This window comes from Lutra lutra, chromosome 5, assembly GCF_902655055.1.
Source record: "Lutra lutra chromosome 5, mLutLut1.2, whole genome shotgun sequence".
NCBI lineage: Eukaryota > Metazoa > Chordata > Mammalia > Carnivora > Mustelidae > Lutra > Lutra lutra.
Genome location: NC_062282.1, coordinates 68,228,995 through 68,255,903, shown reverse-complemented (window position 1 = coordinate 68,255,903; position 26,909 = coordinate 68,228,995). Strand labels below are relative to the sequence as shown.

Sequence of the window (26,909 nt, the reverse complement as noted above, 5' to 3'; positions counted from 1 at the left end):
AGGGCCAGAGCCAGAATGCCTAACTTTTAAGTTGCCTGGAGTCTAGATCAGTCCTTCTTAATCTTGAATGTGTGTGTGAATCTCCTGAATATTGTGTTGAAGTGGAGTTCTAGTTCAGTTAGTCTAGGGTTGGGCCTGAGTCTGCCTGTCTAAACATCTCCCCAGTGAGGCATATATTGCTGGTCTGTGGATCACATTTGAGATGCAACAGTCCCAGTAGATCATCCTTAATATCCATAGAAGTCTGCCTATTTAGCATTTGCTGATGTTTTCATCAGTTGGACAATGGTAAAGTCTTTTATAGTACAGAGATTATATAATAATAACTTACCTAGAAAGAATCCATGAGAGTGGGCCTTATTGCCACAGTCTTCCTAGCTGAACTATACGCCAAACTAAACAGATTGACATGGACACAAAAATCAAATTGTTAGGACTTAATGTTTACAGATATACTAGACTGCTCAGATGTATTTGTGATATGGAAGGGTATACCATTATTGGTTCTCTTCTGATTTTCCAATCTCGTGTCCATGCAGTCAGGAAAGAAAATCTTGGCTAGGTAAAGAGGGAGTCCTGCGAACAGGTCCCAGCAGTGTTCATGTGACAGATGTCAGTGAGAGGAGACTGTTGGATGTGCATTGGGTGGGACTTGGTGTCAGAGAGGAGGACACACTTCTCTCCCCCACACTGTGTAGAATGGCAGGCCTAGCCTGGCCAGATCTTCCAACTTTGCAAGAAAAGCCAGAAATACGGGGCACCTGGGTGGCTCAGTGGGTTAAGCCGCTGCCTTCGGCTTGGGTCATGATCTCGGTCCTGGGATCGAGTCCCGCATCGGGCTCTCTGCTCAGCGGGGAGCCTGCCTCCCTCTCTCTCTCTCTCTGCCTGCCTCTCTACTTGTGGTCTCTGTCAAATAAATAAAATCTTTAAAAAAAAAAAAGCCAGAAATAGAAATTTCATGTGAAATTTCCCAATTTAAAAATGTTGGCTACTAATTTAAATTCTTTCAGAACATGATTCAGGCCAAGAAAACACATCTGTGTCCCAGACACAGTCCTTGAGCCACCCGTTTACAATATCCGTAGTAAAGTGCATTGAAGTCTCCTAATGCAGTCCTCATGATTGAAAAATTAGGAATTTTCAAAATGAAACTTTCCATCCTTTTGTCTTTAGACACTTGAGTCAGAAGAAATAGCCTCTGTTTTATGTATTTGGAGCTACTGGTGTAAGATGGGTACATGGTCATAAAACCTGTCTTTCTGTCTTCTTTCACATTCCAGATTACAGGACAGGCCCTTGTTTCACTCAGGTCAACAACCAGATGTGCCAAGGGCAGCTGACAGGCATTGTCTGCACTAAGACTCTGTGCTGTGCCACCATTGGACGGGCCTGGGGCCACCCCTGTGAGATGTGTCCTGCCCAGCCTCAGCCCTGTCGACGGGGCTTTATCCCCAACATCCGCACTGGAGCTTGCCAAGGTGAGTTTGCCGTCCACCTGTGTGCGCAGGCTTACTATGCGTGGGTCTCCTTTCACTGCACTCAGGGGATCTGCCACTGATACATTTTAACCGTTCAAACTCTTGCCATTGCCAAGAGGGACCTCATTTTCGAGCCTGACTAGAGATGACCTGGATATTAGCCACTTTATGAATATTCATTTTTCAGGTCTTGACATAAATGGAGAAGAGAGGAGATACTATTGAAAACTGGGGAAATTTTTTAAAAATATGATTAAAATAGCTCTTATAATCAGAGGACAAACCACTCCCAGATCTTCATCCAGGAGGCACTACACTCTCCTTACCACAGTCCCTCAAACTATACATGTGAGAATACCCAGGAAAATGTTTTTCTCTTTCTTGTATTCTTATTCAAGACACAGGCTCAGGAAACAGGGAGAAGAAAACTGCCCTGCATTGTTATTAATTGCGTCTGTAGAGGCAAAGTGTAAACTCTGCCCTTGGATGCAGTTATTGAAGTTTGTATCCAGTTGGTTACAGACTGGTCTCCAAGCAATCTTTGCAACCACGTCCTGATGTATATTTTATGTACCAGGGCTAGATTTGGGCCTGAGGATGTTACAGTAGAAGACACCAACCCAAATAGTCCAAAAAAATGGTTGAATTTTTACTGGATTATCATTTTAATTAATTTTAGGCCACCACAATTATTACCCTTTTTTGACCACTTCTCTGATATCATATCGTGCTGTACATATCATGTATATTAAACCCATTTTTAGAGTTTGAAATAGGTCAGTCATGAGTTCTCTCATGGCAGTAGGATCACAGGAAAATGGAAAATGACTTGTATTTTTTTTAAAGATTTTATTTATTTATTTGACAGAGAGAGATCACAAGTAGGCAGAGAGGCAGGCAGAGAGAGTGAGAGGGAAGCAGGCTCCCCGCTGAGCAGAGAGCCCAATTCAGGGCTTGATCCCAGGACCCTGAGATCATGACCTGAGCCGAAGGCAGAGTCTTAACACACTGAGCCACCCAGGTGCCCCAGAAAATGACTTGTATTATTCAGAGAATAATACATATTTGAGACATGAAGAGTTAGGTTAATTTGTTACCATGAAATTGTATACAGAGCTAAATTCCTGAGGTCTTTCAAATTGATGTTAGTGACCAGTACGACAGGCACAGATGTCATCTACCCAACCCCTATAAATGGCATATTGCAGAAAGCCAGTCCGTCATCCTAAAACCCAAATTGAAGTTCCAAGTTTGGGAAGCCTACATGTAGCTTCAGTTCAACGAACAATGATCATTTAGGTGCTCTGCATAATTTGGTAAACATATCTCTGACAAGTGGCCTCTACAGATTTTGGTTAGTTTTGTAATTTTGTAAAAGTTAAAGTTAAAAACTGGTCTTTTTCAAAACTCTTCCAATAAGAACTATAAGGATACCCAGGGATGAACCTACATGTTAGCTGTGGATTTAGAATGGTTTTGTGTCTTCTCTCTTAGCTTATTATCTGTCACTGGTCAGACTAATATGGAGACCATGTAAATGTCATTTTCAGTCTGCTGTTTTTGGGGTGCCTGGGTGGCTCAGTTGGTTAAGCATCTGCCTTCCACTCAGGTCATGCTCTGGGAGTCTGGGATTAAGCCCCACATTGGGCTCATTGCTCTGTGGGGCCTCTGCTTCTCCCTTTCCCCTCACTTGGCAAATTCTTGTGCTCTCTCTCTCAAGTAAATAAGTAAGATCTTTAAAATAATAATAATAATAATAATCATCTGTTGTTTTCTATGGGTAATAAAATTTTCTATCTTTGATACAACTACCAGTCTGATTTTATAGAATTTCTGATAAAGTAATTTTTAAAAGAAGATATACCATACACTATGTAGTATTCACCATACTTTATATATTTTCTAGATTAGATATAGAATAAATAAATAGTGAAATTTATAAAATTACATAGATTCCTATTAAAGAGAAAATACTGTATAGATCTAGAGGAATGCTGACTGGATTTACTAAGGTAGTACTTCCTGTGTATTGTACAGCACGTATCCCTTCCCAAGATACTGGCTCATTTGTTGTCTTTATTGCTTTTACTTCCCCTACAGCAAAAGTGTAAGATTCATTAGGTCATAAATCTCTTTTATTCATTAATGTCTATGAGGCATCTGGAAGAGTACCTAACATGTGGTAGATACTCAGTAACTATCTTTTGAATTAATAAATGGGATTAAGATTAACATACTTCCAAAAACCACCATTTCGTAAAAATAGTGCAGTTGAGAAAAGCTATTACCTTCAGCCAGAACATTCCAGATTACTGACTCTCCTCATCTTCTACATCTGCACTTAGGCTTTTTATTCTTTACCTCTATATTTTGTCAGAGAGGCCTAGTTTTTCTGGATACACTTATTAAATGTAGAATCTGATCTCAAATTTCTCAAATACCCTTCAGGATTTAGTAATGTCTGAAGGATTATTTATTTGATTTTGTTTATGCAGTGAAGATAAGTTTTCAGTTCCATTAGCCTAAAAATATAATGGATAAATACAGCAACAGGAGCAAAATGAAACTTGCCACATGGTTAAAATATCTGGAAAAGCAAGTTTAAAAAGTTCTGCTTTATTTCAAAATCATGGCAAAGTCAGAAGCCTCTCAATTAAATACTAATCCTCAGTTCAGCTATTTTAAGACTGCATCTTAATGTGATTTCATTTTCCTTTTAAATTCATTGACTGTTGCCCAAATACTCTGCCAAGTTGATTTGGAAGATACATGGCATGAAAAAAATAACATAAAACATGATACATATGTGTCATACTTTATAAAATATTGTGATCTTTTTTGTCATATAATTGAAAATTTTGTTGAGTTAAAAATAAATTTCAGATACATAGAAGATGACAGCAGATAACTTAATATTGGTTCTAAAATGTGGTTCCTATTAGCCAATAAAGGACATTTCTGAAGTTCTAAACATAATGTTATTTTGTAGTTGCTGCAGTTAGTGAATTACCTTATTTCTGGCTTCAGAGGACATGAAATATGATCTTGTAATAAACAGAATAACTGTTCATATATAGATTTCCATAAAGTTTATATAGACTCCTGTTAAAGAGAAAATACTATATAGATCCACTAGATTATTACTAAGTAGATTTACTAGGGTAATACTTCTTGGTTATTTGATAGCACATATCACTTTCTGATATACTTGATTCTCTATTGTCTTTATTGCTTTTACTTTCCTCCAGCTAGACTGTGGGATCCATTAGATCATAAATCTATTTTTATGATGATACTTAAGTTGATACTTAAATGAAATTTAAGATGATACTTAAAACAAATTAAGCTGTGAAAAGAGACCAGTACATATTCTGTAAGTAACTGTTGCCATGATGTCTTTCTGGACCGAAGTGAACATTGTCAGAGAGGTGCACATTCCTGTGGTGCTGGCTGCTTGGTCTTAACAATTCATGGCTCCTTGGGTGCTGTGCGCCATTTCTGTTCTTCCTCTTTTGCCCAAGACTAACTCACATTTAGTTCTCTCTTCATTTTATTAATATCCGAAGTTAACTAATACAGGCCATAAAATTTAATCTGTCCTAACACAAGTGAATTAAAGGTTTAAAAAGCAGTGTTAACTCCTTTGCGAATAATATATACAAACTTTATGTCACAGACTGCCATATGCATTTCTTGTATTATTTTCTTATAGTTTCTTATCTTCTTTTAATCTGTATAATCTTCATGAATCTACTCTAATTGAAAGGATATTTCATTTAATATTAAGTCTTGACTTTGAGTCTTTTAGATTTTTCAAACAAATAGGGTCATCTAAAATTTTTAAAAATATATTAAAATTTGCAGTTACTAATTTGTCATTTGAGTTTTAGGAATTAGTCTTTTAAACTATCCCAGCCATTTTTCAAACTGAAAAGATGGCAGATGAAATTTGCTCATTACATTGCATCTTTCTCTTTATCTTAGACAATAGTAATGGACTGATGCTGAGCCTCTGTTCTAGTTCATGCAACTTGAAAAGCACAAAAATCAGACCTACACGGCAGAGTCAGGACCTAGCTAGGACATAGGACCAGGACAGAAGTAAAGAAAGTAAAGAAGTAAAGAAACAGGAAGTGCAGACCCTAAATCAGTCCCTGCCAAACCAATGCTGCTGTGTGTTCTTTTCAAATGATTACAGTGTTCAGCAATATCTAATTCATTTACTCAGGTTGCGCATGAAAAATGTAGAGAAGTTTGAACCTTCCCTGAACCCATGCAGACATGGGTTGTTCCTCAATCATAGGTTAGAAGGAAGATGCACTCAGTAGAAAGTTATTCCTAGACCTTCTGTATAGCCCAAATGGAAAGGAGATTTGGTTCATTTAATCAGTGTAAATTATTAAAGACAAATTTATCTGCACTGTCTACATTGATCTAGTTAACCGGATCATTATGAAGTTTAAATTCCATTCATACTGTGTGAAAACAAGTCATTCCTATACAATCCAGAAAATTTACTTAAAAATTAATTGTAGAAACTCTCTTTTTTAATAACGTGAGGGTGGTATATGTGTGTATTGTGTATTATATCTTAATGAAGAAGATGTTACTTGAAAGACACGTTATACACAGTGAAACTTCAATGAGATAAGCACAGGGCTATTCCTATATACTGCTGCACTTAACTTTACAAACAGACATCTTAATAAAAGAAGATGTGATTTGAGCAACAGTTTATACACAATGTAGTTTCAGTGAGATAAGTAGTATAACTCTTCCCATATGCTTCTGCACATGTTTACAATACTTACATCTTAATGACTGATGATGTTATTTGAAAGACGAATTATAGGCGTGCCTGAGGGGCTCAGTCGGTTAAGCAGCTGCCTTCGGCTTAGGTCATGATTCCAGGGTCCTGGGATCAAGCCCATTTCAGGCTCCCTGCTCAGTGGGGAGTCTGCTTCTCCCTCTGCCGCTCCCCCTGCTTGTGCGCTCATACTCTCTCTCTCTCTCTCTCTTTTTCTCTGACAAATAAAATCTTTAAAAATAGAAAAGAAAAGAAAGAAATTATTTGTAATGTAGTTTTATTTAGTTAAGAACAAGCCCATTCCCATACATTTCTCTTTTTTTAAAGTTTTTATTTGAATTCAAGTTATCATCCAGTATAATATTAGTTTAAAGTATGATTCAGTACTTCCACATGGTACCTAGTACTCATCACAACTCTTTTTTTTTTTTAATCACAACTCTTATATAAAGATAGAATATTCTCCTAACTAAAGAAAAAAACAATAAAGAATAGAAAACAAGGTCTTCTAAAATAAAATTCTGCTCCCCCCGGTTGAAAGCAGTGATGAACACTTGGAACTGTTGGGAAGTCGTTGGGACAGGGAGAGTCTTCTGAGTATTCACTCCGAGTATCAGCATTCTGAAAGGCTCCTCCGAGGCTGTGGATGTCCTTTTGGAAAGGCAGAGAATGGCCTGAGTGAGAGAGGTCTACTGCAGATCCTCAGCGGAAGCTGAAACCACTGGCGAGCATCTTCGAGAGTGTGTATCTGAAAGAGCAGAGTAGAGGGACCCACTCCTACCTGAAAAAGTGGTAGAGAGTTTGGTGAGCAGGTACCAGCAAATACTGTGTATAGAAATTTCTTTCAAACCAACTTGTTTCTTCCTGGGCTCTCCCCACTTTTGCTTCAGCAGGAAATGGCCCCATTTAAAGATGAGTAATAAAGGAAAAAGGTCTACATGTCACAACTGAAACAAAGAGAAAAACGGTTGGAAGAGGCAAGTGAACATGCTTCAAGAAAGAATTACCCAAATGAACACAAGATTTATACACTTCTTCCTTAGCTTCAGGAAAAGAAAAGCATATGGTCTTGCTTTAAAAATGTGCTCAATGTATGGGGCACCTGGGTGGCTAGTGGGTTAAAACCTCTGCCTTTGGCTCTCAGGTCATGATCCCAGAGTCCTGGGATCGAGCCCCACATCGGGCTCTCTGCTTAGCAGGGAGCCTGCTTCCTCCTCTCTCTCTCTCTCTGCCTGCCTCTCTGCCTACTTGTAATCTCTGTCTGCCGAATAAATAAATAAAATCTTAAAAAAAATATATGCTCAATGTAGAGTTCTAAGAATTTAGAAAAAACAACCAGAGATAAAAAGTGGGTTGGCAGTACTCAGAAACTGCAGAAGGATTTGAGACATTACCTAATAAAAGCAAATGATGCATACACACATACAAATATACATAAAACTGAAAAAATATCAATGACAAAAGTTAGGATGAGGAAATCACAAATCATAATGTCAGAGAACAGTAATTAGGCAAGGATTATAAAAAAATCTGATACACAGCGGAATCAGACTAAACAAAGCTGTGGAAAGGAACTGAAGAAGAGTCTTAGAGAAAAAAAATAGAAGGATTTTCTAAAATGGATAAAAGCATCAAGGCTTTCCTTCCTTATTGAAGGCACAAGACTTCAATAAGAATAGAGGATAAATGGAATCCCATGGGCAAAATAAAACAGGACTTTTGCAAGGACTTTTTTTTTTTTTTTTAAAGGAAGTGCCACTGAGTCTGAGACTTCTCTAAAACAACTCCTATAGACTGGAAAACAGTGTGGCAGTGTTTGCAGACTCTGGAGGTCATGACCTCTGCTTGATTTGACATATTTTTAAATGAAATTATTTTGGTTGCTCTGTAGAATGTCAGTTATAGGGGGATCCAGAGTAGAAGCAAGGACTCCACTTAGAAGGTTTCTTTAGTAGTAAGGTGACATATGATGGAGGGTGAGACCAGAATAAGGGCAGAGGGAAGATATGAGGTATATTCAGGAAAGGAGCACTTGTTACTGATGGAACGAAGTCAGACAAGTAAAAGGGAGATGGTGAATTTATATCCTGTGAGGTGAGGAAAACTGAGACAGAAAAGCATGCTCTGTTCTTTTTATTCCAAGCACAGAGTTCTACAGGTGGTAACTTACTAATACTTGCTTGTTGAGTTGGCACTTATTTAGCATTTGAATTTTGTGAATGCATGAATAGGTATTCTGGCTGAATGAAACCATGTTGAATAGTTGCCAAAATACCCCGTACTTCTCAGATTACAGGTGGAGAGACAGACCAGTTCTTCAGTTGCTATTTGTAATGGCTGACATTAATTTTCATAGAAATGCAAATAATTTGTGAATATCTGTGGAGTATAGGAATGAGAACTTAAATATTAAAAATGGATCTAATTTGGTGACAGGCAAAGTTAAAAAAAATGTGCTATTAAATGTATAGTAATAGGAATCAGTCCTTAGTTCCCTTAGATATAAATTAAATGAACTGTCTTTATATGCCTGTAGCACTGCACGTATTTTCCCAAATTTTAATGTGAACGAAAAATAATATGCTCACTTACATAATCAGCTTTATCTTTTAGGGCAAGTTTATTTAAAGAAGTTGGAGAATAATGAGTTCATAAACTACAAGTACCATTACCTTGTTACATTACTTATAACCTTAATAGACATAAACTGAAGGGATTGTATAATGTTTAAGTTTCAAATGATTTATCTGAATTCTAAACCTGAAGCTAATTACACTGTTTGTTAACTAATTGGAATTTAAATAAATATTTGAGGGAAAAAAAGATTTAGCCTTATTCTTAAAATCCTTATATGTGATTTGAAGTTTTTCAGCATTTAGAGAAATAGTTTGTGCTTGAAATGAAGGAATGAACAGAAACACATCTGTATGACCAGGACAGTGGAAAACTCTTCAGACATTAGTAATTGCTTATGCTAGCACTTTGAAAATGAAGAAAGGCTTGCTTTTTTTGTTTGTATAGAGAGCACTTGTGTATGTTTTTAGGTTCAAGTTGATTATTTCTACAAGATTTCTGTAAAATTTTTCTTTTTTCTTTAAATAATTAACTTGATCTACCTAAAAGAAATTAATTCTGTATGGCTGTGTAGTCTAGGATACTTCAAAAATAAAGGTTTTATTTTTCCTTCTAGGAAAATACTTTTTAGGCAATTACAAAATAAGCCCCATAAAGTCGGTTTGCTTTTTCCTTTGAAAAATTACTGAATCTACTAACTATGTAGTCAAAGATTTTATGAATAGTATTAAGGGATTTATAAGCTTGGCCTCATTTTTCAGCTTATATCATGATATTCTTTCTCTGATTTATCTGCCAGGAAAAGAGGTTTCTAGGGATGTTTTATACCACACTGTAATGAGGGTGGAAATGTAGCACATTTTAAAATATAATGCAGCTTGAAATGTTCTGAATTAAACAGTTCAGTATATAAATTTCTTGTTACATATTTCGTTCTAGCTGGTTTTTGTTTAGACCAGATACCCTTTAATAAGACAATGAAATCTAATTTCTGTATAAAATATTTTGGGCTATTGCAATTTCTTATAGATAGATAAAAAAAGTGAGGCAGAAACAATGAAGATGCCAAGCTTTTTTGTAGGCTTCAATTCTCTAATTTACGTACTCTAAGATATAGCAAACTTGTGGACTTATCAAAAAATAATGGGGTAAATCGATATATATTGACTTAGAGATATATCCACAAAATAATTTTAATGAAAAAAAAGCAAGATGCAAAACAGCACGGACTGTGATCTTATTCTTGTTACATAAACAGGCTGATGTTCTGAATGTGTTTGTGAGTATAAGTGGCAAAGAAGAGACTGTGAAGTTACATCAATGGTAACTGTTTAACTTTGTCTTTTTCTGTATCTTGAAGGTTATTACAATGAGCTTCTAGTATTTTGTAATTAAAGATAGTAAGTATGTTATCCTGTCAATTTTAATAGATAACATAAATTTTTGTAAGCTTATGCTTTCATGTACCATGTTTCTCATACCACTATACTGAATTACAGAGTATTACCTTTTACAGAGGGAAGTTAAGGAGAATATAAATGGGTATAAAATGATGGGTTCAAAAACTCTAAATCGAAAGTATTCTAGTTGGTTAGCTATATTTTGTTTGTTTTTAAAGATTTTACTTATTTATGTGAGAGAGAGAGAGTGAGACAGAGAGCGCACAAGCAGAGGAAGGGTCAGAGGAAGAGGAAGAAGCAGACTTCCCACTGAACAGCACCACATTGTGGGGCTTGTTCCCAGGACCTTGGGATCACCATCTGAGCCAATGGCACACACTTAACCGACTGAGCCACTCAAGTGTCCCAAAATACGGGTTTTTTTGTACAGGCTTCTTGTCAAGTTGGGGAAGTTCCTTATATTCCTGGTTTATTGAGATTTTCAAAATCATGACTGAGTGTTGAATTTTGTTACTTGCCTTTTTCACGTTATAATATGGTCATGTGCTTTCTCTTTCTTGGTCAACATGTTAATATAACGCATTTTACTGATTGAATGTTGAAGCAACCTTAAATTCCTGGGATTAACCTCACTTGGTCATGATGTATTAATTTTTTTATGTATTGCTGAAGTTGCCTTGCAAAAAATTTTTGTGTATCTATTCCAAAAATATATTATTGTGTTTTTTGGTTATTGTTTTTTTGCTTGTTATATATTTGTCTAGCTTTAGGGTCAGGGTAATGCAAACCAAATACAATTGGTAGACTAGTGTCCCCTGTTGTCTTTTTCCACAGGAATTTTCATTCAGGGCTGCCTGGGTGGCTGAGGCAGTTAAGTTTCTGCCTTAGGTTCAGGTCATGATCTCAGTCTAGTGGGATCAAACCCCATGTCAGGCTATCTGCTCAGCAGGGGGCTGGCTTCTCCCTCTCAGTCTCCCTGTGCCTGCCACTCCTCCTACTTGTACACTCTCTCTCTCTCTCTGTCAAGTAAATAAATGAAATCTTTTTTTTTAATAATTTTATGTATCTTACTAACTACTTCTCTTAAGTATTTGAAAGGATTTTGCAGTAAAGCCACCTAGACCTAAAGTTTTCTTCGTGCAAAGATTTTCAAGTATGAATTAAATTAGCTTTAACAGATGTAGGTCTGTTCAGATGATCTGTTCTTGAGTTATCTAAATTGTTGAATTTAGTGCCATAAAGTTGTTGATATTATTTCCTTTGATCCTTCTAATCTCTGTGGAATTTGTATTGCTGTGTCCACTTTTATTCCTTACTATTCATCATTCATTTCTTCTCTCCTTTTTCTTTATCAGTCTTAACAGATCTAGTTTTACTTGTATTTCCAGAGAGCCAGGTTTTGTAGTGATTAATCATCTCTGTTTGTGTTCTATTTTATTATTATTATTATTGTTTTCTTGCTTCTGTCTACTTTAGGTTTAATATGCTTTTCTTAAAATTTCTTTAACAACTTAGATAACCAATTTTAGACATTGTTCTTTTTGTAAAATAAGCATTTAATGTTACATATTTATCTCTAAGCACCACTCTAGCTGGGTCCTACCAATCTTGATATGTTCTGTTCTCATTTTTCATGTGATTTCTTCTTTGAACCATGGATTATTTCAGAGTATATTATTTAAATTCCAAATGTTGGAGGATATTCCAGGTGTTTATTATTCACTTCTAGTTTAACTCTGTTGTGTTTAGAGAACACACTATGTATGATTTTTAATTTTTTATGTTTAATGACCCTTTTTTATGGCCTCAGATTATAGTCTGTCTTGGTAAAATATCACATTTGCTCTTGAAAATGGCGTATATCCTGCTAAAGTTGTGTGGGGTGGTCTATAAATGTCAACTAGGATAAGATGGTTGAAAGTATAGTTTAAGTCTTATGTATCCTTGCTGATTTTCAGTCTAATTGGTCTGTCAGTTACTAAGGAATATGGAAATGTCCAACTATAATTGTAGATTTGTCTCTTTCTTTTCTCAGTTCTGTCACTTTTTGTTCTGGGTGCTTAATATTTTAAAATCAGCATATGCACATTGTACATTATTGTGTCCTCTTAATGAATCAACCCCTTTGTCATTATGAAATATCCATCTATATCCTTGGTAATGGTTCTTGTTCTGATGACTACTTTGTATAATATTAACTTAGCCTCTTCAGCTTTCTGTTGATTTAAGTACATGATACATCTTTTTTATTATTTATTATTTTTATTAAAATATAGTATTTGCCCCAGGGGTACAGGTTTGTGAATCATCAGGCTTATGCACTTCAGAGCACTCACCATATCACATACACTCCCCAATGTCCATAACCCAACCACCCTCTCCACATACTCTCTCCCCCAGCAACCCTCAGTTTACTTTGTAAGATTGAGAGTCTCTTATGGTTTATCTCCCTCCTGATCCCATCTTAAGTACATGATACATCTTTTCATCTTTTTCTTTTTGAGCTATCTCTGTCAAAGTGAGTATCTTTTAAGCAATATACAATTGCATCTTTTAAAAAAAATCAGTTGTGGGGGCACCTGGGTGGCTCAGTTGGTTAAACGACTGCCTTCGGCTCCAGTCATGATTCCAGGGTCCTGGGGTCAAGCCCCACATCAAGCTCCCTGCTCAGCAGGGGTCCTGCTTCTTCCTCTCCTGCTGCTGCTTCCCCTGCCTGTGCTTTCCTGCTCTCTCTATCAAACAAAAAATAAAATCTTTAAAAATAAATAAATAAGAAATCATGGCAATCTCAGGCTTTTTAATGGAATTACTAATATCATTTATAGTTCCTATGATTATTTATATAATATTATATTATTATATTATATATTATATTAATAATATTATATTATTGATTTTTAAATCTGTATCTTACCATTTTTTGTCTTTTTGTCCCATCTATTCTTTATTCCTCTTTGCCTCCCTCTATTAGAGTGAGTATATTTTAGTATTTCATTTTATCTCCCATAATTGGATCACTAGCTCCACCTCTTTAACATTATAAAATGTTAGCTTTATGTAAAATCACAAAATTTAGTGATCGTATTTACATATATAACTTACTATAGTCTATATTCAAATAATAGTATGCCACTTCACTTACAATGTTATAATGTAATAATTTTACAACAGTATTCTTCTGTCCCCCTTTAATCCTTTAGCTATTATGGTTATACTATTTACTTCTTTGCATTTTATAATTTTCAAAATACATTACTATTACTTTGCTGTTGCTCTTTTCAACAACCAGTTATCTTCAGGTTTATTTGAAAATAGGTCTTTTAAATTTATCAACATGTTTACTGTTTTCAGTGCTTTTTGGTTTTTGTGTAGACCATAATTTTCATCTCATAATTTCATCTTAATAAAAGAAGAAGAACTTTTTTTTTTTTTTTAAGTAGTCTGGAGCCCACCATAGGGCTTGAAGTCATGAACCTGAGATCAACACCTGAGCTGAGATCACTAGTTGGACGCTTAACCCATTATGCCACCCAAGTGCCCCTTCTGCTAAAGAACTTCTTTTAACATTTCTTGTAGACCCTTAACTTTTATTTGTCTGAAAATCTTTATTACTGTTGCTTGGATTTCATTTGTCAATATTAAGATTTTTGGTTCCTAAATGGATAAAACTAATAACTTAAAGGATATGGAAGGTAATTGCCATGTTTAAGGTTTTCAATTTAGAAAAAGGGTGTGACACTACTAATTCAAAGCATACATGTACCCCAGTGTTTATAGCAGCATTATCAACAATAGCTAAATTGTGGAAAGAACCTAGATGTCCACTGATTGATGAATGGATAAAGAAGAAGTGGGGTGTGTGTGTGTGTGTGTATGTGTGTGATGGAATATTACTCAGCCATCAGAAAGAACAAAATATTGCCATTTGCAATGATGTAGATGGAGCTAGAGAATATTATGCTCAGCAAGTCAAATTCTATATCACTCATATGTGGAACTTAAGAACTAAAACAAATGAATAAAGGAAAAGAAGAAATAGATGAAGAAACAGATTCTTAACTCTAGAGAACAAATTGATGGTTACTGGAGGGGGGAGGTGGGTGGGGAGATGGGTGAAATGGGGGAGGGGGATTAAGGAGTCTACTTATGATGAGCACCAAGTGATGTACATAAGTGTTGAATTACTTAATTCTACATCTGAAACTAAACTGTATGTGAACTAAATGGAATTTAATTAAAAACTTGGAAGAAAAAAGAATATGACAAATTCAAGATAACCATGCTTAAGGGATATAGATAACTTTCAGATGGAGAAATTTAAAAGCTAACACACATGGTGGTTAGTAATTAAAGAAGTGAAAACTAGAATTAATATCCCTTTACAATTATTAGACCAAAGAAAATTAGGATCTTGCATATTTATGTCATGTGTTAGCAGGGGAAAAAAAAGCCACAAGAATCCTCATGGATAATAAAGGTTTGTGAACTACTTGTAGGTATATGGATTGCTAGTGGGATGAAGGCATTTTGACTCTTGGGCACTGTTTATTCATATTGAATGAATATATATACATATATATGTATATATGTATACACACATTCATATACATATTCTGTGATTTAGTAATTCTGTTCTGGGTCTAGAGCAAAGGGATACAAAGTCTGAGTTTTCATAGTCCATGGTTACTCAACTACATAAAGAGACATGGTAGAGGGGTGCCTGGGTGGCTCAGTGGGTTAAGCCTTTCCCTTCAGTTCAGGTCATGATCTCAGGGTCCTTGGATTGAGCCCCGCATCGGGCCCTCTGCTTAGCAGGAAGCCTGTTTCCCCCTCTCTCTCTGCCTGCCTCTCTGCCTATTTGTGATCTCTCTCTCTGTGTCAAATAAATAAATAAAATCTTTAAAAAAGAGAGAGAGACATGGTAGAGACTTCTACTGTATCTTGCCCTGTGGTGGGGATAAGTTGGTGGGGAGAAGATGGAGGTAGACTGAGTACCCATCACCAGGAGAGTGAACACATCCAGAAGTGTTCTGTAACAAATCAAAGCAAGAGCTCGGTTGTCCACATAACAATAGGGATGGATTTTTTTAATAAAAAATAAAATTCCAAGAGAAAATAACAAGAACGAAATGAGATCTATAACACATGATTTATATGAATTAAAATATACGTATACAAAGTGGTCCCCAATTCCCCTTACACCGTGCTCTTGAGAACAACTGATCTTTTTCTATATATTACATTAAAGAAATCGGTGTAGATATTATGGAAGTTAGTGATACTTTTGTTCACAGTGCTTTCTTCTTGCAGACGTTGATGAATGCCAGGCGATTCCTGGGATATGCCAGGGAGGAAACTGTATCAATACAGTGGGCTCTTTTGAATGCAAATGCCCTGCTGGTCACAAGCAGAGTGAAACCACTCAGAAGTGTGAAGGTGAGTGTCTATACTTGGAGGGTCATGACTCTGAATCCAAGAAAGTCATAACTTCATTTAGAATTTGAAGAATTTAATCATAATTTAATGTGAGAATGAAGGGATATATGTTAGAGTGGTTTTATATCAGTTTGTGTATTTAATGGGTTTGAGCTGGAAAGAGACAATGAACATTTTACAAAGGGTTTGTTATCTCAGTTTCTCTGTTGTAATGGAAATGGGAGTAATCCAGCCCTTTATATTTTTCCTTAATAATGTGATTCTCTAGTTCACTTACAAAATTATACCAAAGATTAAAATTCTGAGTGAAGTACAGTGTCCAGTGTAAAATGATGCATTGGAAGTCGGAACTCTGTTCTATATTATTAAATAAGTGTTTTGAATTTTGTATTGAATATTATTTCTTGGCTGCCTGCCAAATTAAAAAAACAGTATAACTGATTCAGGGAGAATTGGGAAATTACCACAGCAGGTATTCTGCAAAAGAATAGCTTACTCAAATAAAAATATGAAAAACTTAATAATCTTTTGGAATGTGATTATGATACTGAATGTGAATTGACTATAATTTTGAAGTGTGCACTCCATAAGCATTCTTCATACAGAATAAAATCACTTGTTGTAATTATGTGTGACCCAAAGCTTTATCATTGTCACAAAGTTCAAGAAGCTACTAAAGGTGTCTAGCTTTCCTAACATGGATACTTAGAGTAATGTTGATACTATTAACAGTATTGAAATATCTAAATATGTTTATCTTTAGAATGATTACTTAAATCAGTTTATTCCAATTAAGATAATTTTCTTAAGACAAATACTATACCTATTTTCATTATTTTGTGATGTAAGCATTCATATCTACTCAAAGTTTAGAAAAAAATTATTTCGGAAGTTTGTTTTTGGCACTCTGGCTTACCTGAGATGGAAAAATGTGAATCTGAACTTATATGGGAAATTCAGTAAATCTGAACTTCATTCCATATGCCTGTTATGATTTTATCTGGGAACATTTTCTGAGTTAAGTTAACTAAAAGTAGCAAATATATTTTATAATTGCTTCCTGTGAAGAAATCATCACAAGTTTATTTAGACCCATTTACCTTCAGTAACTAAAATCGTCTTTTAGTGTACATAATTAAGTCTTCTCTTCTTTCCTTTCCAAAAGGCAGTACTTAGGGGTTATTTTTTGTTCCTTGGTTATAAAAAGTTTTATCCCTCTCTGTAGAAAAAAAAAACAGTGTGAAAAGGTAAAAATCTAAAGTTTAAATTATAGGAAACAAACAGGAATATGAACTATTTTATTGGACAAGAGGTATAGACATGTACATGGTATGGTTCCCACACCAAAAATTATAATTCCATGAACCTAGGGAACATGTATCATTTTATATTTTCTATTTGGCTTACTGCCTTTCTAATATACTCTAAAGTAATCTCTGTAATTATATGCAATTCATGTTTTTCAATGTGGAAATGTCTGGGCTATGCTGCTATATCTTTGCTACTTCTTATATTTTCCTCCCTGGTTTGTTTGGGGGTTGATTGTATATGGCTCAACCTTTTGTCATTATGCTTCACTTTTTACTTCTGAAATACTATCCAGACTAGATCCAAGGTTGGTAGACTTAGGAACAAAGACAGTGTTTGATTGTAGGTGAGAAAGCAGAGCCACTGACTGATGAAAGTGGTTGTGACATTTCCATTAATCATCAAACAATGTATTTCTTCTTAGTTGAAAATAGAATGAGCCTTTTCCACATCACATTTCATCAAAACAACATATAGAGCCAAGGCAGAGTTTGGAGAGAGACAGTGCAACTCTTTCTTCACACTTGTCTGTGTTCTTGAGGAAAGGGGGCTGTTGATGTAATGTAGGCACCACCCAGAGCCTGAATCCAGTCCTCTCCTTCCTTACTTCCTGTCCAGGCCGCCAAATCCACTTAGCCATTGCCCAGAAAGAATTATGTGATTTAATATTTGGGATTGGTGGGGAATAGCAGAATTGGATGAAGTGGTGATTAGAATGTGAAAACTAAAGGTTTTATGAAGCCTTTACTTTGTGTAAGTCATATTTATTTGGATATGTCTTAAAAGTAACTATTATCAATTTTCCTTAAGTAATAGTGTTCTTTTATATAAAAGATCAAGTGGTATTCCCTTACATAAAACTATTTAATGTAATTGGTTGCATAATGTGTGTGGAAAGACTATAAACTATTGCTACACTCATTGACAGCTTTGAATTACAGTCAGTTTATGTATGGTTTATACAGTGTCAGTGTAAAAATGTTGACATAAATTTAAAGTTAGTATTTGCCCTAAATAAAAATGTAACCATAGCAATTACTTTTGATCAACTGTCAAAGGTAAGATATTTTAGTTTTCTTTGTAGTTTACAATGTGAACATAAAATATAGTAGTACTGGAAGATTTACATGAGAATGATGTCCTTTCTGTTCCTCTTATGACACATATTAGATTTCTGTTCATATAGCAATGAAATTTTCTAAAGTCTTTTTCTGTCTAAGTTTCTGGGTCTGTTCAGAAATAAGAAAGCTAACCAGTGTTTTGAATCTGAGTCATTTGGGGAAATGGTGGCAGCATTAGCGGCAAAGTGAGATTATTAACTTTAAAAAATTGCATTACTCTTTTTTTGGTGGATATCTTTTGGTTGACCGTCCCATTCCCAACACTTGGGTAAGATCTTGAGAGCGAAAACTCTGTCGTGTTTATTGCCATATCCCCAAGCCTGGAACTGTTCCTGCTATATCTGTCGCAAGCTCCTAAAAATGTATGTTGAGTGATTGGGAGTATGGCGGGTAACAATTTAATTTCCTTAACTTGGGTTGAACATCCAAAAAGAAGCTAAAATGTGGGGCCATAAGTTAAATTGTTATTTGGAAAGAGGCCATTGTCGCATATTATGGGAATTTTTCCTTTATCTGATTTTTTTCTTTTCTTAATAATCTTATTTTGCTCTGGTTACCATTAAGAAACAAAGAATAGGGGCGCCTGGGTGGCTCAGTGGGTTAAGCCGCTGCCTTCGGCTCAGGTCATGATCCCAGGTTCTGGGTTCGAGCCCCACATCGGGCTTTCTGCTCAGCGGGAGGCCTGCTTCCTCCTCTCTCTCTCTGCCTGCCTATCTGCCTACTTGTGATTTCTCTCTGTCAAATAAATAAATAAAATCTTTAAAAAAAAAAAAAAAAAAAAAGAAACAAAGAATATAAATAGTAAGTGCTTATATAAAGAATATAAATAGTAAGTTTGGCATTTTTAGATCTTTGTGTCATTACTCCTCTTTGCTCATCTGCAAGTAATACTTTTGAGGTCAGGGACCTTCCCTCTCTATTTAAAGGAAAGAACTGTCTTCTGCTTGTTCATTGCGATATCTTCGTAGCTAAAATCTTATCGTGACAGGCTTGTTCTGCTGAAAAGTTAAGTTTGGACATACAAAGTTTATAATAAAATGAGAAAAAACGGTGGGGCCGCACTCATCTCTTAAGTTAATGTCTGAAACACATGACAAAGTTTCTATATTGAGACTTCTTTTGTTTTATATCATTGGTTGGGTGGATTTTCCTATGTAAGAATCTGAGCCCAGACCATAAAGGAATACTCATTTGTGTGTGTGTGTCTGTCTGTCTGTCTGTCTAAAGGAGAATCAATTATTTTCCCTCTTCACTCATTTATGGTCTCAGATTAGTTTAAGCCTCTCAGGCCTCCTGAAGTCAAGTCTTATTTCTACTGGGCCAGTCTGGCTCCAAAATCTTTTCCTCATTCTGTTGTGCAGTGGGCAAAATGGTTCTTTGAGGGAGTAAACTATTTCTTCACATCCAAAGAGAAGTTTTCTTCAGTTAGTATATTCAAAGATTTAGTCATCCAAATATTCATTTAATGTAAATGAAGAAAGAAAGTAGCACACATCAATATAATCTAAAATTGTATATTAGAAGGTTGTCCAGCATTTTTTATTTTTATGACGAAATATTATTTTGAATTTCAGTCCACTTGGAGAAAGCACAAGTAGGTGCCAGATGTCCTTGCATGATCTCCTTCTTTCAGACTATACCTTCTTTAACATTCTTTGAGGTAGTTTTTCTTTCCTGGCTTAAATGGAAGGCAGGAAAATAGCATCATTATATTGGAAAGTTTCCCTTCAATGGTTCTTTATAAGTCAAATAGTTATTTGCAATTTATTCTGAAGAGTCTTTAGCTTCGTTCTATTACCACACCATTTAGTTGTTACAGATTTGTGACAACAAATATATTTATTTATGCTCATGAAACTTGTTGGCACAGAATTTTTGGTTGCTGTTCCAACTCTGCTTTGATAAACTATGGAAAATAAACTTCTGTCCCAAACTGAAAAAATGCTTTCTTTTACTCATATTACCAAAAGTATTAACTTTAAAATAAATAATAAATAAACTCATTGACTATTGTCCAAAAGGAAAAACTACATATTAAAATTGATACTTAAGTAGGGAGACTATAAATATTGGAAACACATAAAACTTTTTTGGTCATCAGTTTAGAAACCACAGAAGTATCATTTTTAAATCCTTTTAAAAATAAATTTATAACATTGTAATTAAAAAATAGATTCTCCCTTAAATAAGAAATCCCAGTCTGCTAAACTCAAACCTACTTTCTGCCCCATAACAAATAAGGTACTCCTTTATCGCAGCACTTTTTACATTGTATTTTACTTATTTTTCCTGTCTGACTGCTGACAGAGTATAGATCACACCAAAGTATGTTAATAAAAACTAATATTTATGGAGCACTTAATATGTTATAGACAACACTTAAACCACCATAAATGGTGGTTCTTATTAAATCATCACACAGTGGTGCAAGGTTGATTGCTATCATTAGCTCACTGTACAGATGAGGAAACTGAGGCACAGAGAAGCTAAATAACTTTGTCAAAGTTAGGTGGGTTAGAAACTGCAGAACCGGGATTCTACCCTGCTAGATTTTCTTGAGCTCTCCCTCAGCCAGAGCCTCTGAGTGAACACAGGAGGGTGACCTGGCAGCACATACCCCAGCCCACAGATTACATCTCCGGGGGGAAGCTCATGGAGTCAGCAGCAGCAACAGAGTTGTGGTTCTCTCTTTGATTGTTACATTATGTGGCAGTGCCCTGCAGTCCAGCAAGGGCAGAATTAGACCCAGTTGAGTTGATCTTGGCACTGGCTTTCAAGTTTGGGTGGTCGGAAATAGCATCGTCTCTCTCCTCCAGTATGATCAAGGCTAAAAAAATAAGGAACCGTGAACTGCAGGCCTGTGTCTTCACTTCATTATTCATGAATTCTTCCCTTTGTGTCATCAGGGTTCAGGGGTCTGAGCCTTGAGATTGCAGATGCATGACCTACTGTTCACTGGCTCCAGCCCAGCTCCACCATGTCAGCCCTCTACCAGGACTGACCAGTTTAAGCACTCAGTTGTCACTGGTTTCCATGGAGCCTTGGGAAGATTAGCAAGCCTACAGGCATTAATTCTTGAAAAACTTAACCTTTCTCTGTAACATATGCTTTACTGCGTTTCATGAGTGATATATTAGATATTTAGTTAATGGATTTTTGCTATATTTTCTGTTCATTAAAATGAAAATTGGCTCTGTATCACTATGCTAAAATAACCTATTCACCATGACTTCAGATCTGAAGATTCATTTTAAATGAACCAAAATATAAGTATGAACAAAAGAAACAGTGGGGTTAAAAACAATCATGAGAATTTTTAAATCGTCTTTGATCTGAAAAAGGATTATTTTGTTTGTTACCCTTCCTAAAGCTATGGAGGTATATAGATCAGTAATTTCAGCTACATAAAATATAAATTCCGTGGCAGTAAAAAAAAAGCAAAAACAAAAAGAAAACCCTGCTATAAGCAAGAATAAAAAACAATAAACTAAAAAAAAAAAAAATTTGCAGCTTTTTAGACAAAGACCAATTTCTCTAATACATCAGTTCTACAGATGAGTAAGAAAATACCCAATAAAAATGTTCAAGGATATGACATGACCATTGACAAAGGAAATACCAGTGACTGTTAAACACACTAAAGCATGTTTATGCTTACTTAGAAGAAGAAAGTACACAATAACACTAGGGATGATAGCATTTCTACCTTTAAACTTTGAGAGGACCAAAGTTCTAATGTAAAACTGTATTAATGAAGGTTTTGGAAAAGAGATACTTTAATAAATTCCTGATAAAAGTATATAATTGGTACAACCTCTCTAGAGAGCAATTTAAAATTATCTGTCAAAAATTACAAATATATGTAACATTTAACCCATAAATTTTAATTTGAAATATTTATCCTATCTATACTCAATCAAGAAATGATGGTCTAAGATTATCCCTCCTGTCTTTTTGTAATAGGAAAATATAGTAAAACACACATGATACAAAACCTATTATATTAAGAGTTGGAAACTATTCATCCTTAAAAAGATATTGTGAACACTTTATATATTGATATAAAATATGATTAAGACGTGCTGTTACATGGCAAAAGCAAGTTGTAAAACATTTTCATTTACAAAGAGTGTATTTGTGTGTACATGTGTTTGCGTATGTATGCGTAGAATGTCCATGGAAGGATATCAAAAAGCTTGCACCATTCGGTATTTTGAAGGTGAAAATCTTCTGGGGGAGAAAAGGAAAAGAGACTTCTCATTGAGTCCTCTAGCATAAGTTTTTGACTTTTAACCATATAAATGTATTATTTGTTCAAAAAGTTAAAAACAGAGGAATGTGAAAAATAGGCACATTTATTTGTTTCTTTCTTTGTAAGCTCTCAATGAATCCCTACAGCAGACCCTGGAAACAGTGCATACAACCTGTTAGACCCTAGTCCTGGGGCATTGCGATCTCTGTACCTGGAACACTCAGCATGTCCATGTTCCATGCTGCCATGCAGACAACATATGCATATTTAATGCTTATCCAGTGTGAAATAAAAATCTGGGGTTTGAGCAGAATTACACTTAATCTTACACTGTTACTTTAGGGGCTCAGCCTGGGTGGCTCAGTCAATTAAGCATCTGCCTTCCGCTCAGGTCATGATCCCGGGGTCCTGGAATCAAGTCCTGCATTTCTCACTGCCTGCTGCTCCCTCTGCTTGTGCATAGTCTCCCTCTGCCAAATAAATAAATAAATAAATAAATAAGTGAGTAAGTAAGTAAATAAAATCTAAAAAAACCCCACAACTATTACTTTAGTAAATCAGTAAATATTTAGGAGCATTGAATGAAATATATTTGACTTTGCTTTTTAGGAAAATAGTCCCATTGAAATATGATTGATAACTAGAAATACGGGTAAAATAGTATGGGAGAGTTAGGTTAGAGAGGATAATTACAGTGAAGCTGTTTATAATTTGCTTTTGACTAAAATACAAGTATTATTTAAAAGGATGTATGTGGTAGTCATATTGTGAAGAAAGGAGATGTTGTTCTTAAATCGTCTTAAATAAAAATCTGGTAGCATTCTGGTCATCAAATGAAAAAGAGCTGCATGGTGCAGTGAAATTAGGTATCAAAACACAGTCTTCTCCATTGCATTTGGATGGGTTAGGACTTTCAAAATAGAAAACGGACCCATTTGTCTCTACTCTGTGGTGTTTGCATTAGTATAGTTTGGAGATTCTTCTCTGTCTTTGTCTCTCAAAAACACGCATATTCACACAGACACACAGATTTCTGTGTGTGTGTATTGTCCCTTTCTTAGGTACACAAAATTACATTAATCATAGTATTTGTTTCATGACATATTTTCACTATTATTTTACTCAAAGCCTGCTTTCATGTAGTGAGATATCTTCAATAACATAATATACACTCATAAAACCACCAAAAAGAAAAGGTGGGACCAAGACAATTAACCTACCTGTGGTGCTGTTCTACCTGCTCCTACTCCCACAATATAACCATCACTTTGAAGCCAAGATTCCCATTTTCTTTTCTTTTTAAAGTCTTTTATTACACCTGTAGATATTCCATTTATTATTATTACTGTTACTTCAGTTTTTTGAGTGCTACAATTAAAGGCTTACTACTTTATGGAACTTACTCTCTTCACTTAATATGATGCTACAATTCATCTGTATTGTTGTACGTTGTTCTAATTCATTTTTGAGGTGAATAACCCATTCTAACCCATGATGTGGATATACCTTAGTGTGTTCATCCCCTTTCCCACTGGTGGGTGGTGTTCTCTGGTTCTTCCTATTGTGACTATTGGCCATCAGGTAGAGACCAGTGTTTCCCCTCCTTTGCTCAGCATGGACGGAGCTGCACCATGGAGACAGGGTCATTTTGATTTTTCAGAGATATTTATCCTCTTTTTTGATCCACTTATTTCTGAAAGGTGACTTATTTACATTTCTCTTATGACTGATGTGTGTGTAGGTAGCTTGGATCACGGCAGTGGTAGCATCTTGGAGCCTTGTCCTCACTTGCTGTTGCTTGGTGACAAATGAGGAAACAAAGAACCTAATAGACTGCAATCAGAGTGACCTCCACCCCTTCCCAGGCCTGTGTGTTAGCCAGCCCACCCTCCCAGATTGGTTGAGTAGCATCTGCTGAGTGATCAGTGGTCTTATCCTGGCCCATAGGGCCAGCTCAATCCTCTCGATTATTCCTGAGCCCTCTTGCTTATGATTTTGGGCTTACTATACAGATGAAGCAATCATATAGGAGAAGTAAAGACACTGCAAATATTTCTACATCTTTTTTTGTTTGTTTTTGTTTTGCAAATATTATAATTTATTTATATCTCCCCCCAAAGCATGTACTGAACATTACCAACTCTTGAGCACAATATTAACTTGGCTGCAGTTTTCTGTATTCAATCTTATCTTTAAGGCATTATCAATGAAAGGAAGGGAGCCTGTAACAACTAAATACTTCCTTGAGAACAAGATTAATTCTGAGGAGTGCTAACAAACCCATCTTCCTCAGCTAACCTGATCCTAGTCCCCAGCCTTCCTCCTCTCAGTTCTGTATGCTTTCATCCCTAGGAACAAAATTAAGGATTTTTTTTTTTTTTTTTAACACAGGGACAATAATGGAAACAACTTCTTGATTATCTCCTTGTGGTATCTTGGTGTCTAAAACTAAATTGTCTTCAACTCTTCTTTGTAACTCCTACTGCTCAACCAGGTTCTCATAATCTGATTTACAGACACTTTGTACAATGCCACTGATATATATTTTTCTTTTTTTTTTTTTGAGAATCAAAGCTTCTCTCAACTTGTCATGCTTTCCTGTGTATGCTAAGCAAGTGACATCTAGCGAGGTTGGTGTTTCTCTTTTTCCCCTTAAAATAGAAAATTGTAGTCAGATGAATGGATAGTAAAAGTTCTTTGCACTAAGGTATATACTTTCCATGATGCTTCTACCTTGGGAGGCGGAGCATTGAGTAGCTTAGAAATTTGGAGCATATCTATGAAGAGTTATAATCTAACATGGAAATCTGCAGCATTTGTGCTTTTATAAACCATTTGGGAAGGACATACTGACCAGGTGCCAGGCTTAGCAGTGAAGTTTCCAGGCTTGACTGTTAGAAAGCCCCTATGTGTTTCAGATGTGGAAAATAGAACATCTAAGAAAGTGTGACCAGTAGGGAAGAGTGATAGGTGTCCAGAGAGGCAGCCAAGCAGCAGCCCAGAGCTGACATTTGAAGCAAAATTAGTACATATCACTTCCTAGTATATTTATCAGGAGTTGCCAGCCTAAACTCTTTTAGTTTCTTCCCACAAATGATTTCCACTATTAAAACACTTATATTAAATAAGTTGGACACTACCTTGACAGCCTTACTCAGCTAACAGCAGTGTTTCCTAGGGAGTTCCTGAAGTGACATCACTCCCTGAATTTTAACCTGAACACAATGATTTACAAAGAAAGTGACATACTGCGTTTTCTGTGAATGCCTGGAGGAAGAAGAGTTCTTTATTTGAGACACAGTGGGTAACATCGTTTTTAGGAACATAGAGTCTGTGAAAAATCCATATTCCCAAAGAAATTCATTCAACAGAAAGATACTCTTCAGCATGTAACTTGAGGTAGTGAGTCAAAATTAGGAATATTCAGATCACATTTTGTTTTTTTAACAGATTGATGCTTTAAAGTTTTTCTTCCAATAGCAAGAAGACATTGTGGAAAGAAATGGCAATATATGTTTCAAGTACAATTCAGAAAATACATAGGCAAAGAGAGGGAGAGAAAGACTCAGTGGCCAAATAGCCCAGGATTTAATACCCAAACGTTAGGGTCTGTGCTCCAGTTACACCAGGAGCAAACTCTGTAATCTCGAGCAAATTAGTGCCTTGGTCTCTACAATAGAGATAATAATGGTCTTTTGTGGGAAAGCTTTTAATTTAATTTAATTTTATTTTATTTTATTATTTTTTTTTTTATGTGACAGAGAGAGATCACAAGTAGGCAGAGAGGCAGGCAGAGAGAGAGGGGAAAGCAGGCTCCCGGCTGAGCAGAGAGCCCGATGTGGGGCTCGATCCCAGGACCCTGAGATCATGACCTGAGCCGAAGGCAGTGGCTTAACCCACTGAGCCACCCAGGCGCCCCTGTGGGAAAGCTTTTTACCAACATTATATAAGATGAAGCATTTGGCACTTTCAGTCTTTTCTAAAGAAGGCAGTGGTAACACAAATGAGTTGTAAAAGATTCAGTAAATCATGTGATTTGAGATATTTAAAAAATAATGTAAAAGAGTTCTAATATAACATTTCAGTTACAGCTTTTATTAGTTTCCTCTAAATAAGCTCTTTTAATTCTTAAAAAATAAAATAACCCACTAGAGCATGTAGTTGCCTAGTCTGATGAAAGTATTAGCAGACAATTAAATGGACCCAAATCCATCGTCATGAAGAGGGAACATCGAACTGGGGATTTAAGATCATCCATTAATTCCTGACTTGGTGCCAGCCTGTTTTATTTCCCTAGTCTCAGTTCCACCCAAATTACAGAAATGGACATTTGAGACCCAGAGGACTAGATTTATTTAGCATAACACAATAGTCAGGAAATTGCATTTTAGTGGACTCAGGAAAAATTTCCCAAATGGTGGGAACCAATATTATTTCCTTAGTGCCATTGTATATTTAAATCCTTGTTTTAAAAAAATATGAAAAAAAAGGCATGGTAAAGTAATTTACATGATTCTTGCAGTTCAATTTCTG

General features: G+C 35.7%; 1 protein-coding gene across 1 annotated transcript in view; it reads left to right on the top strand.

The window, feature by feature from the left end:
• FBN2 (fibrillin 2) overlaps positions 1 to 26,909 on the top strand; it is a 251,941-nt gene that overhangs the window by 68,673 nt on the left and 156,359 nt on the right. The window contains exons 6-7 of the mRNA XM_047730648.1: positions 1,281 to 1,478; positions 15,570 to 15,695. Of these exons, the coding sequence (XP_047586604.1) occupies positions 1,281 to 1,478; positions 15,570 to 15,695 (324 nt within the window). The remainder of the gene's footprint in view (positions 1 to 1,280; positions 1,479 to 15,569; positions 15,696 to 26,909) is intronic.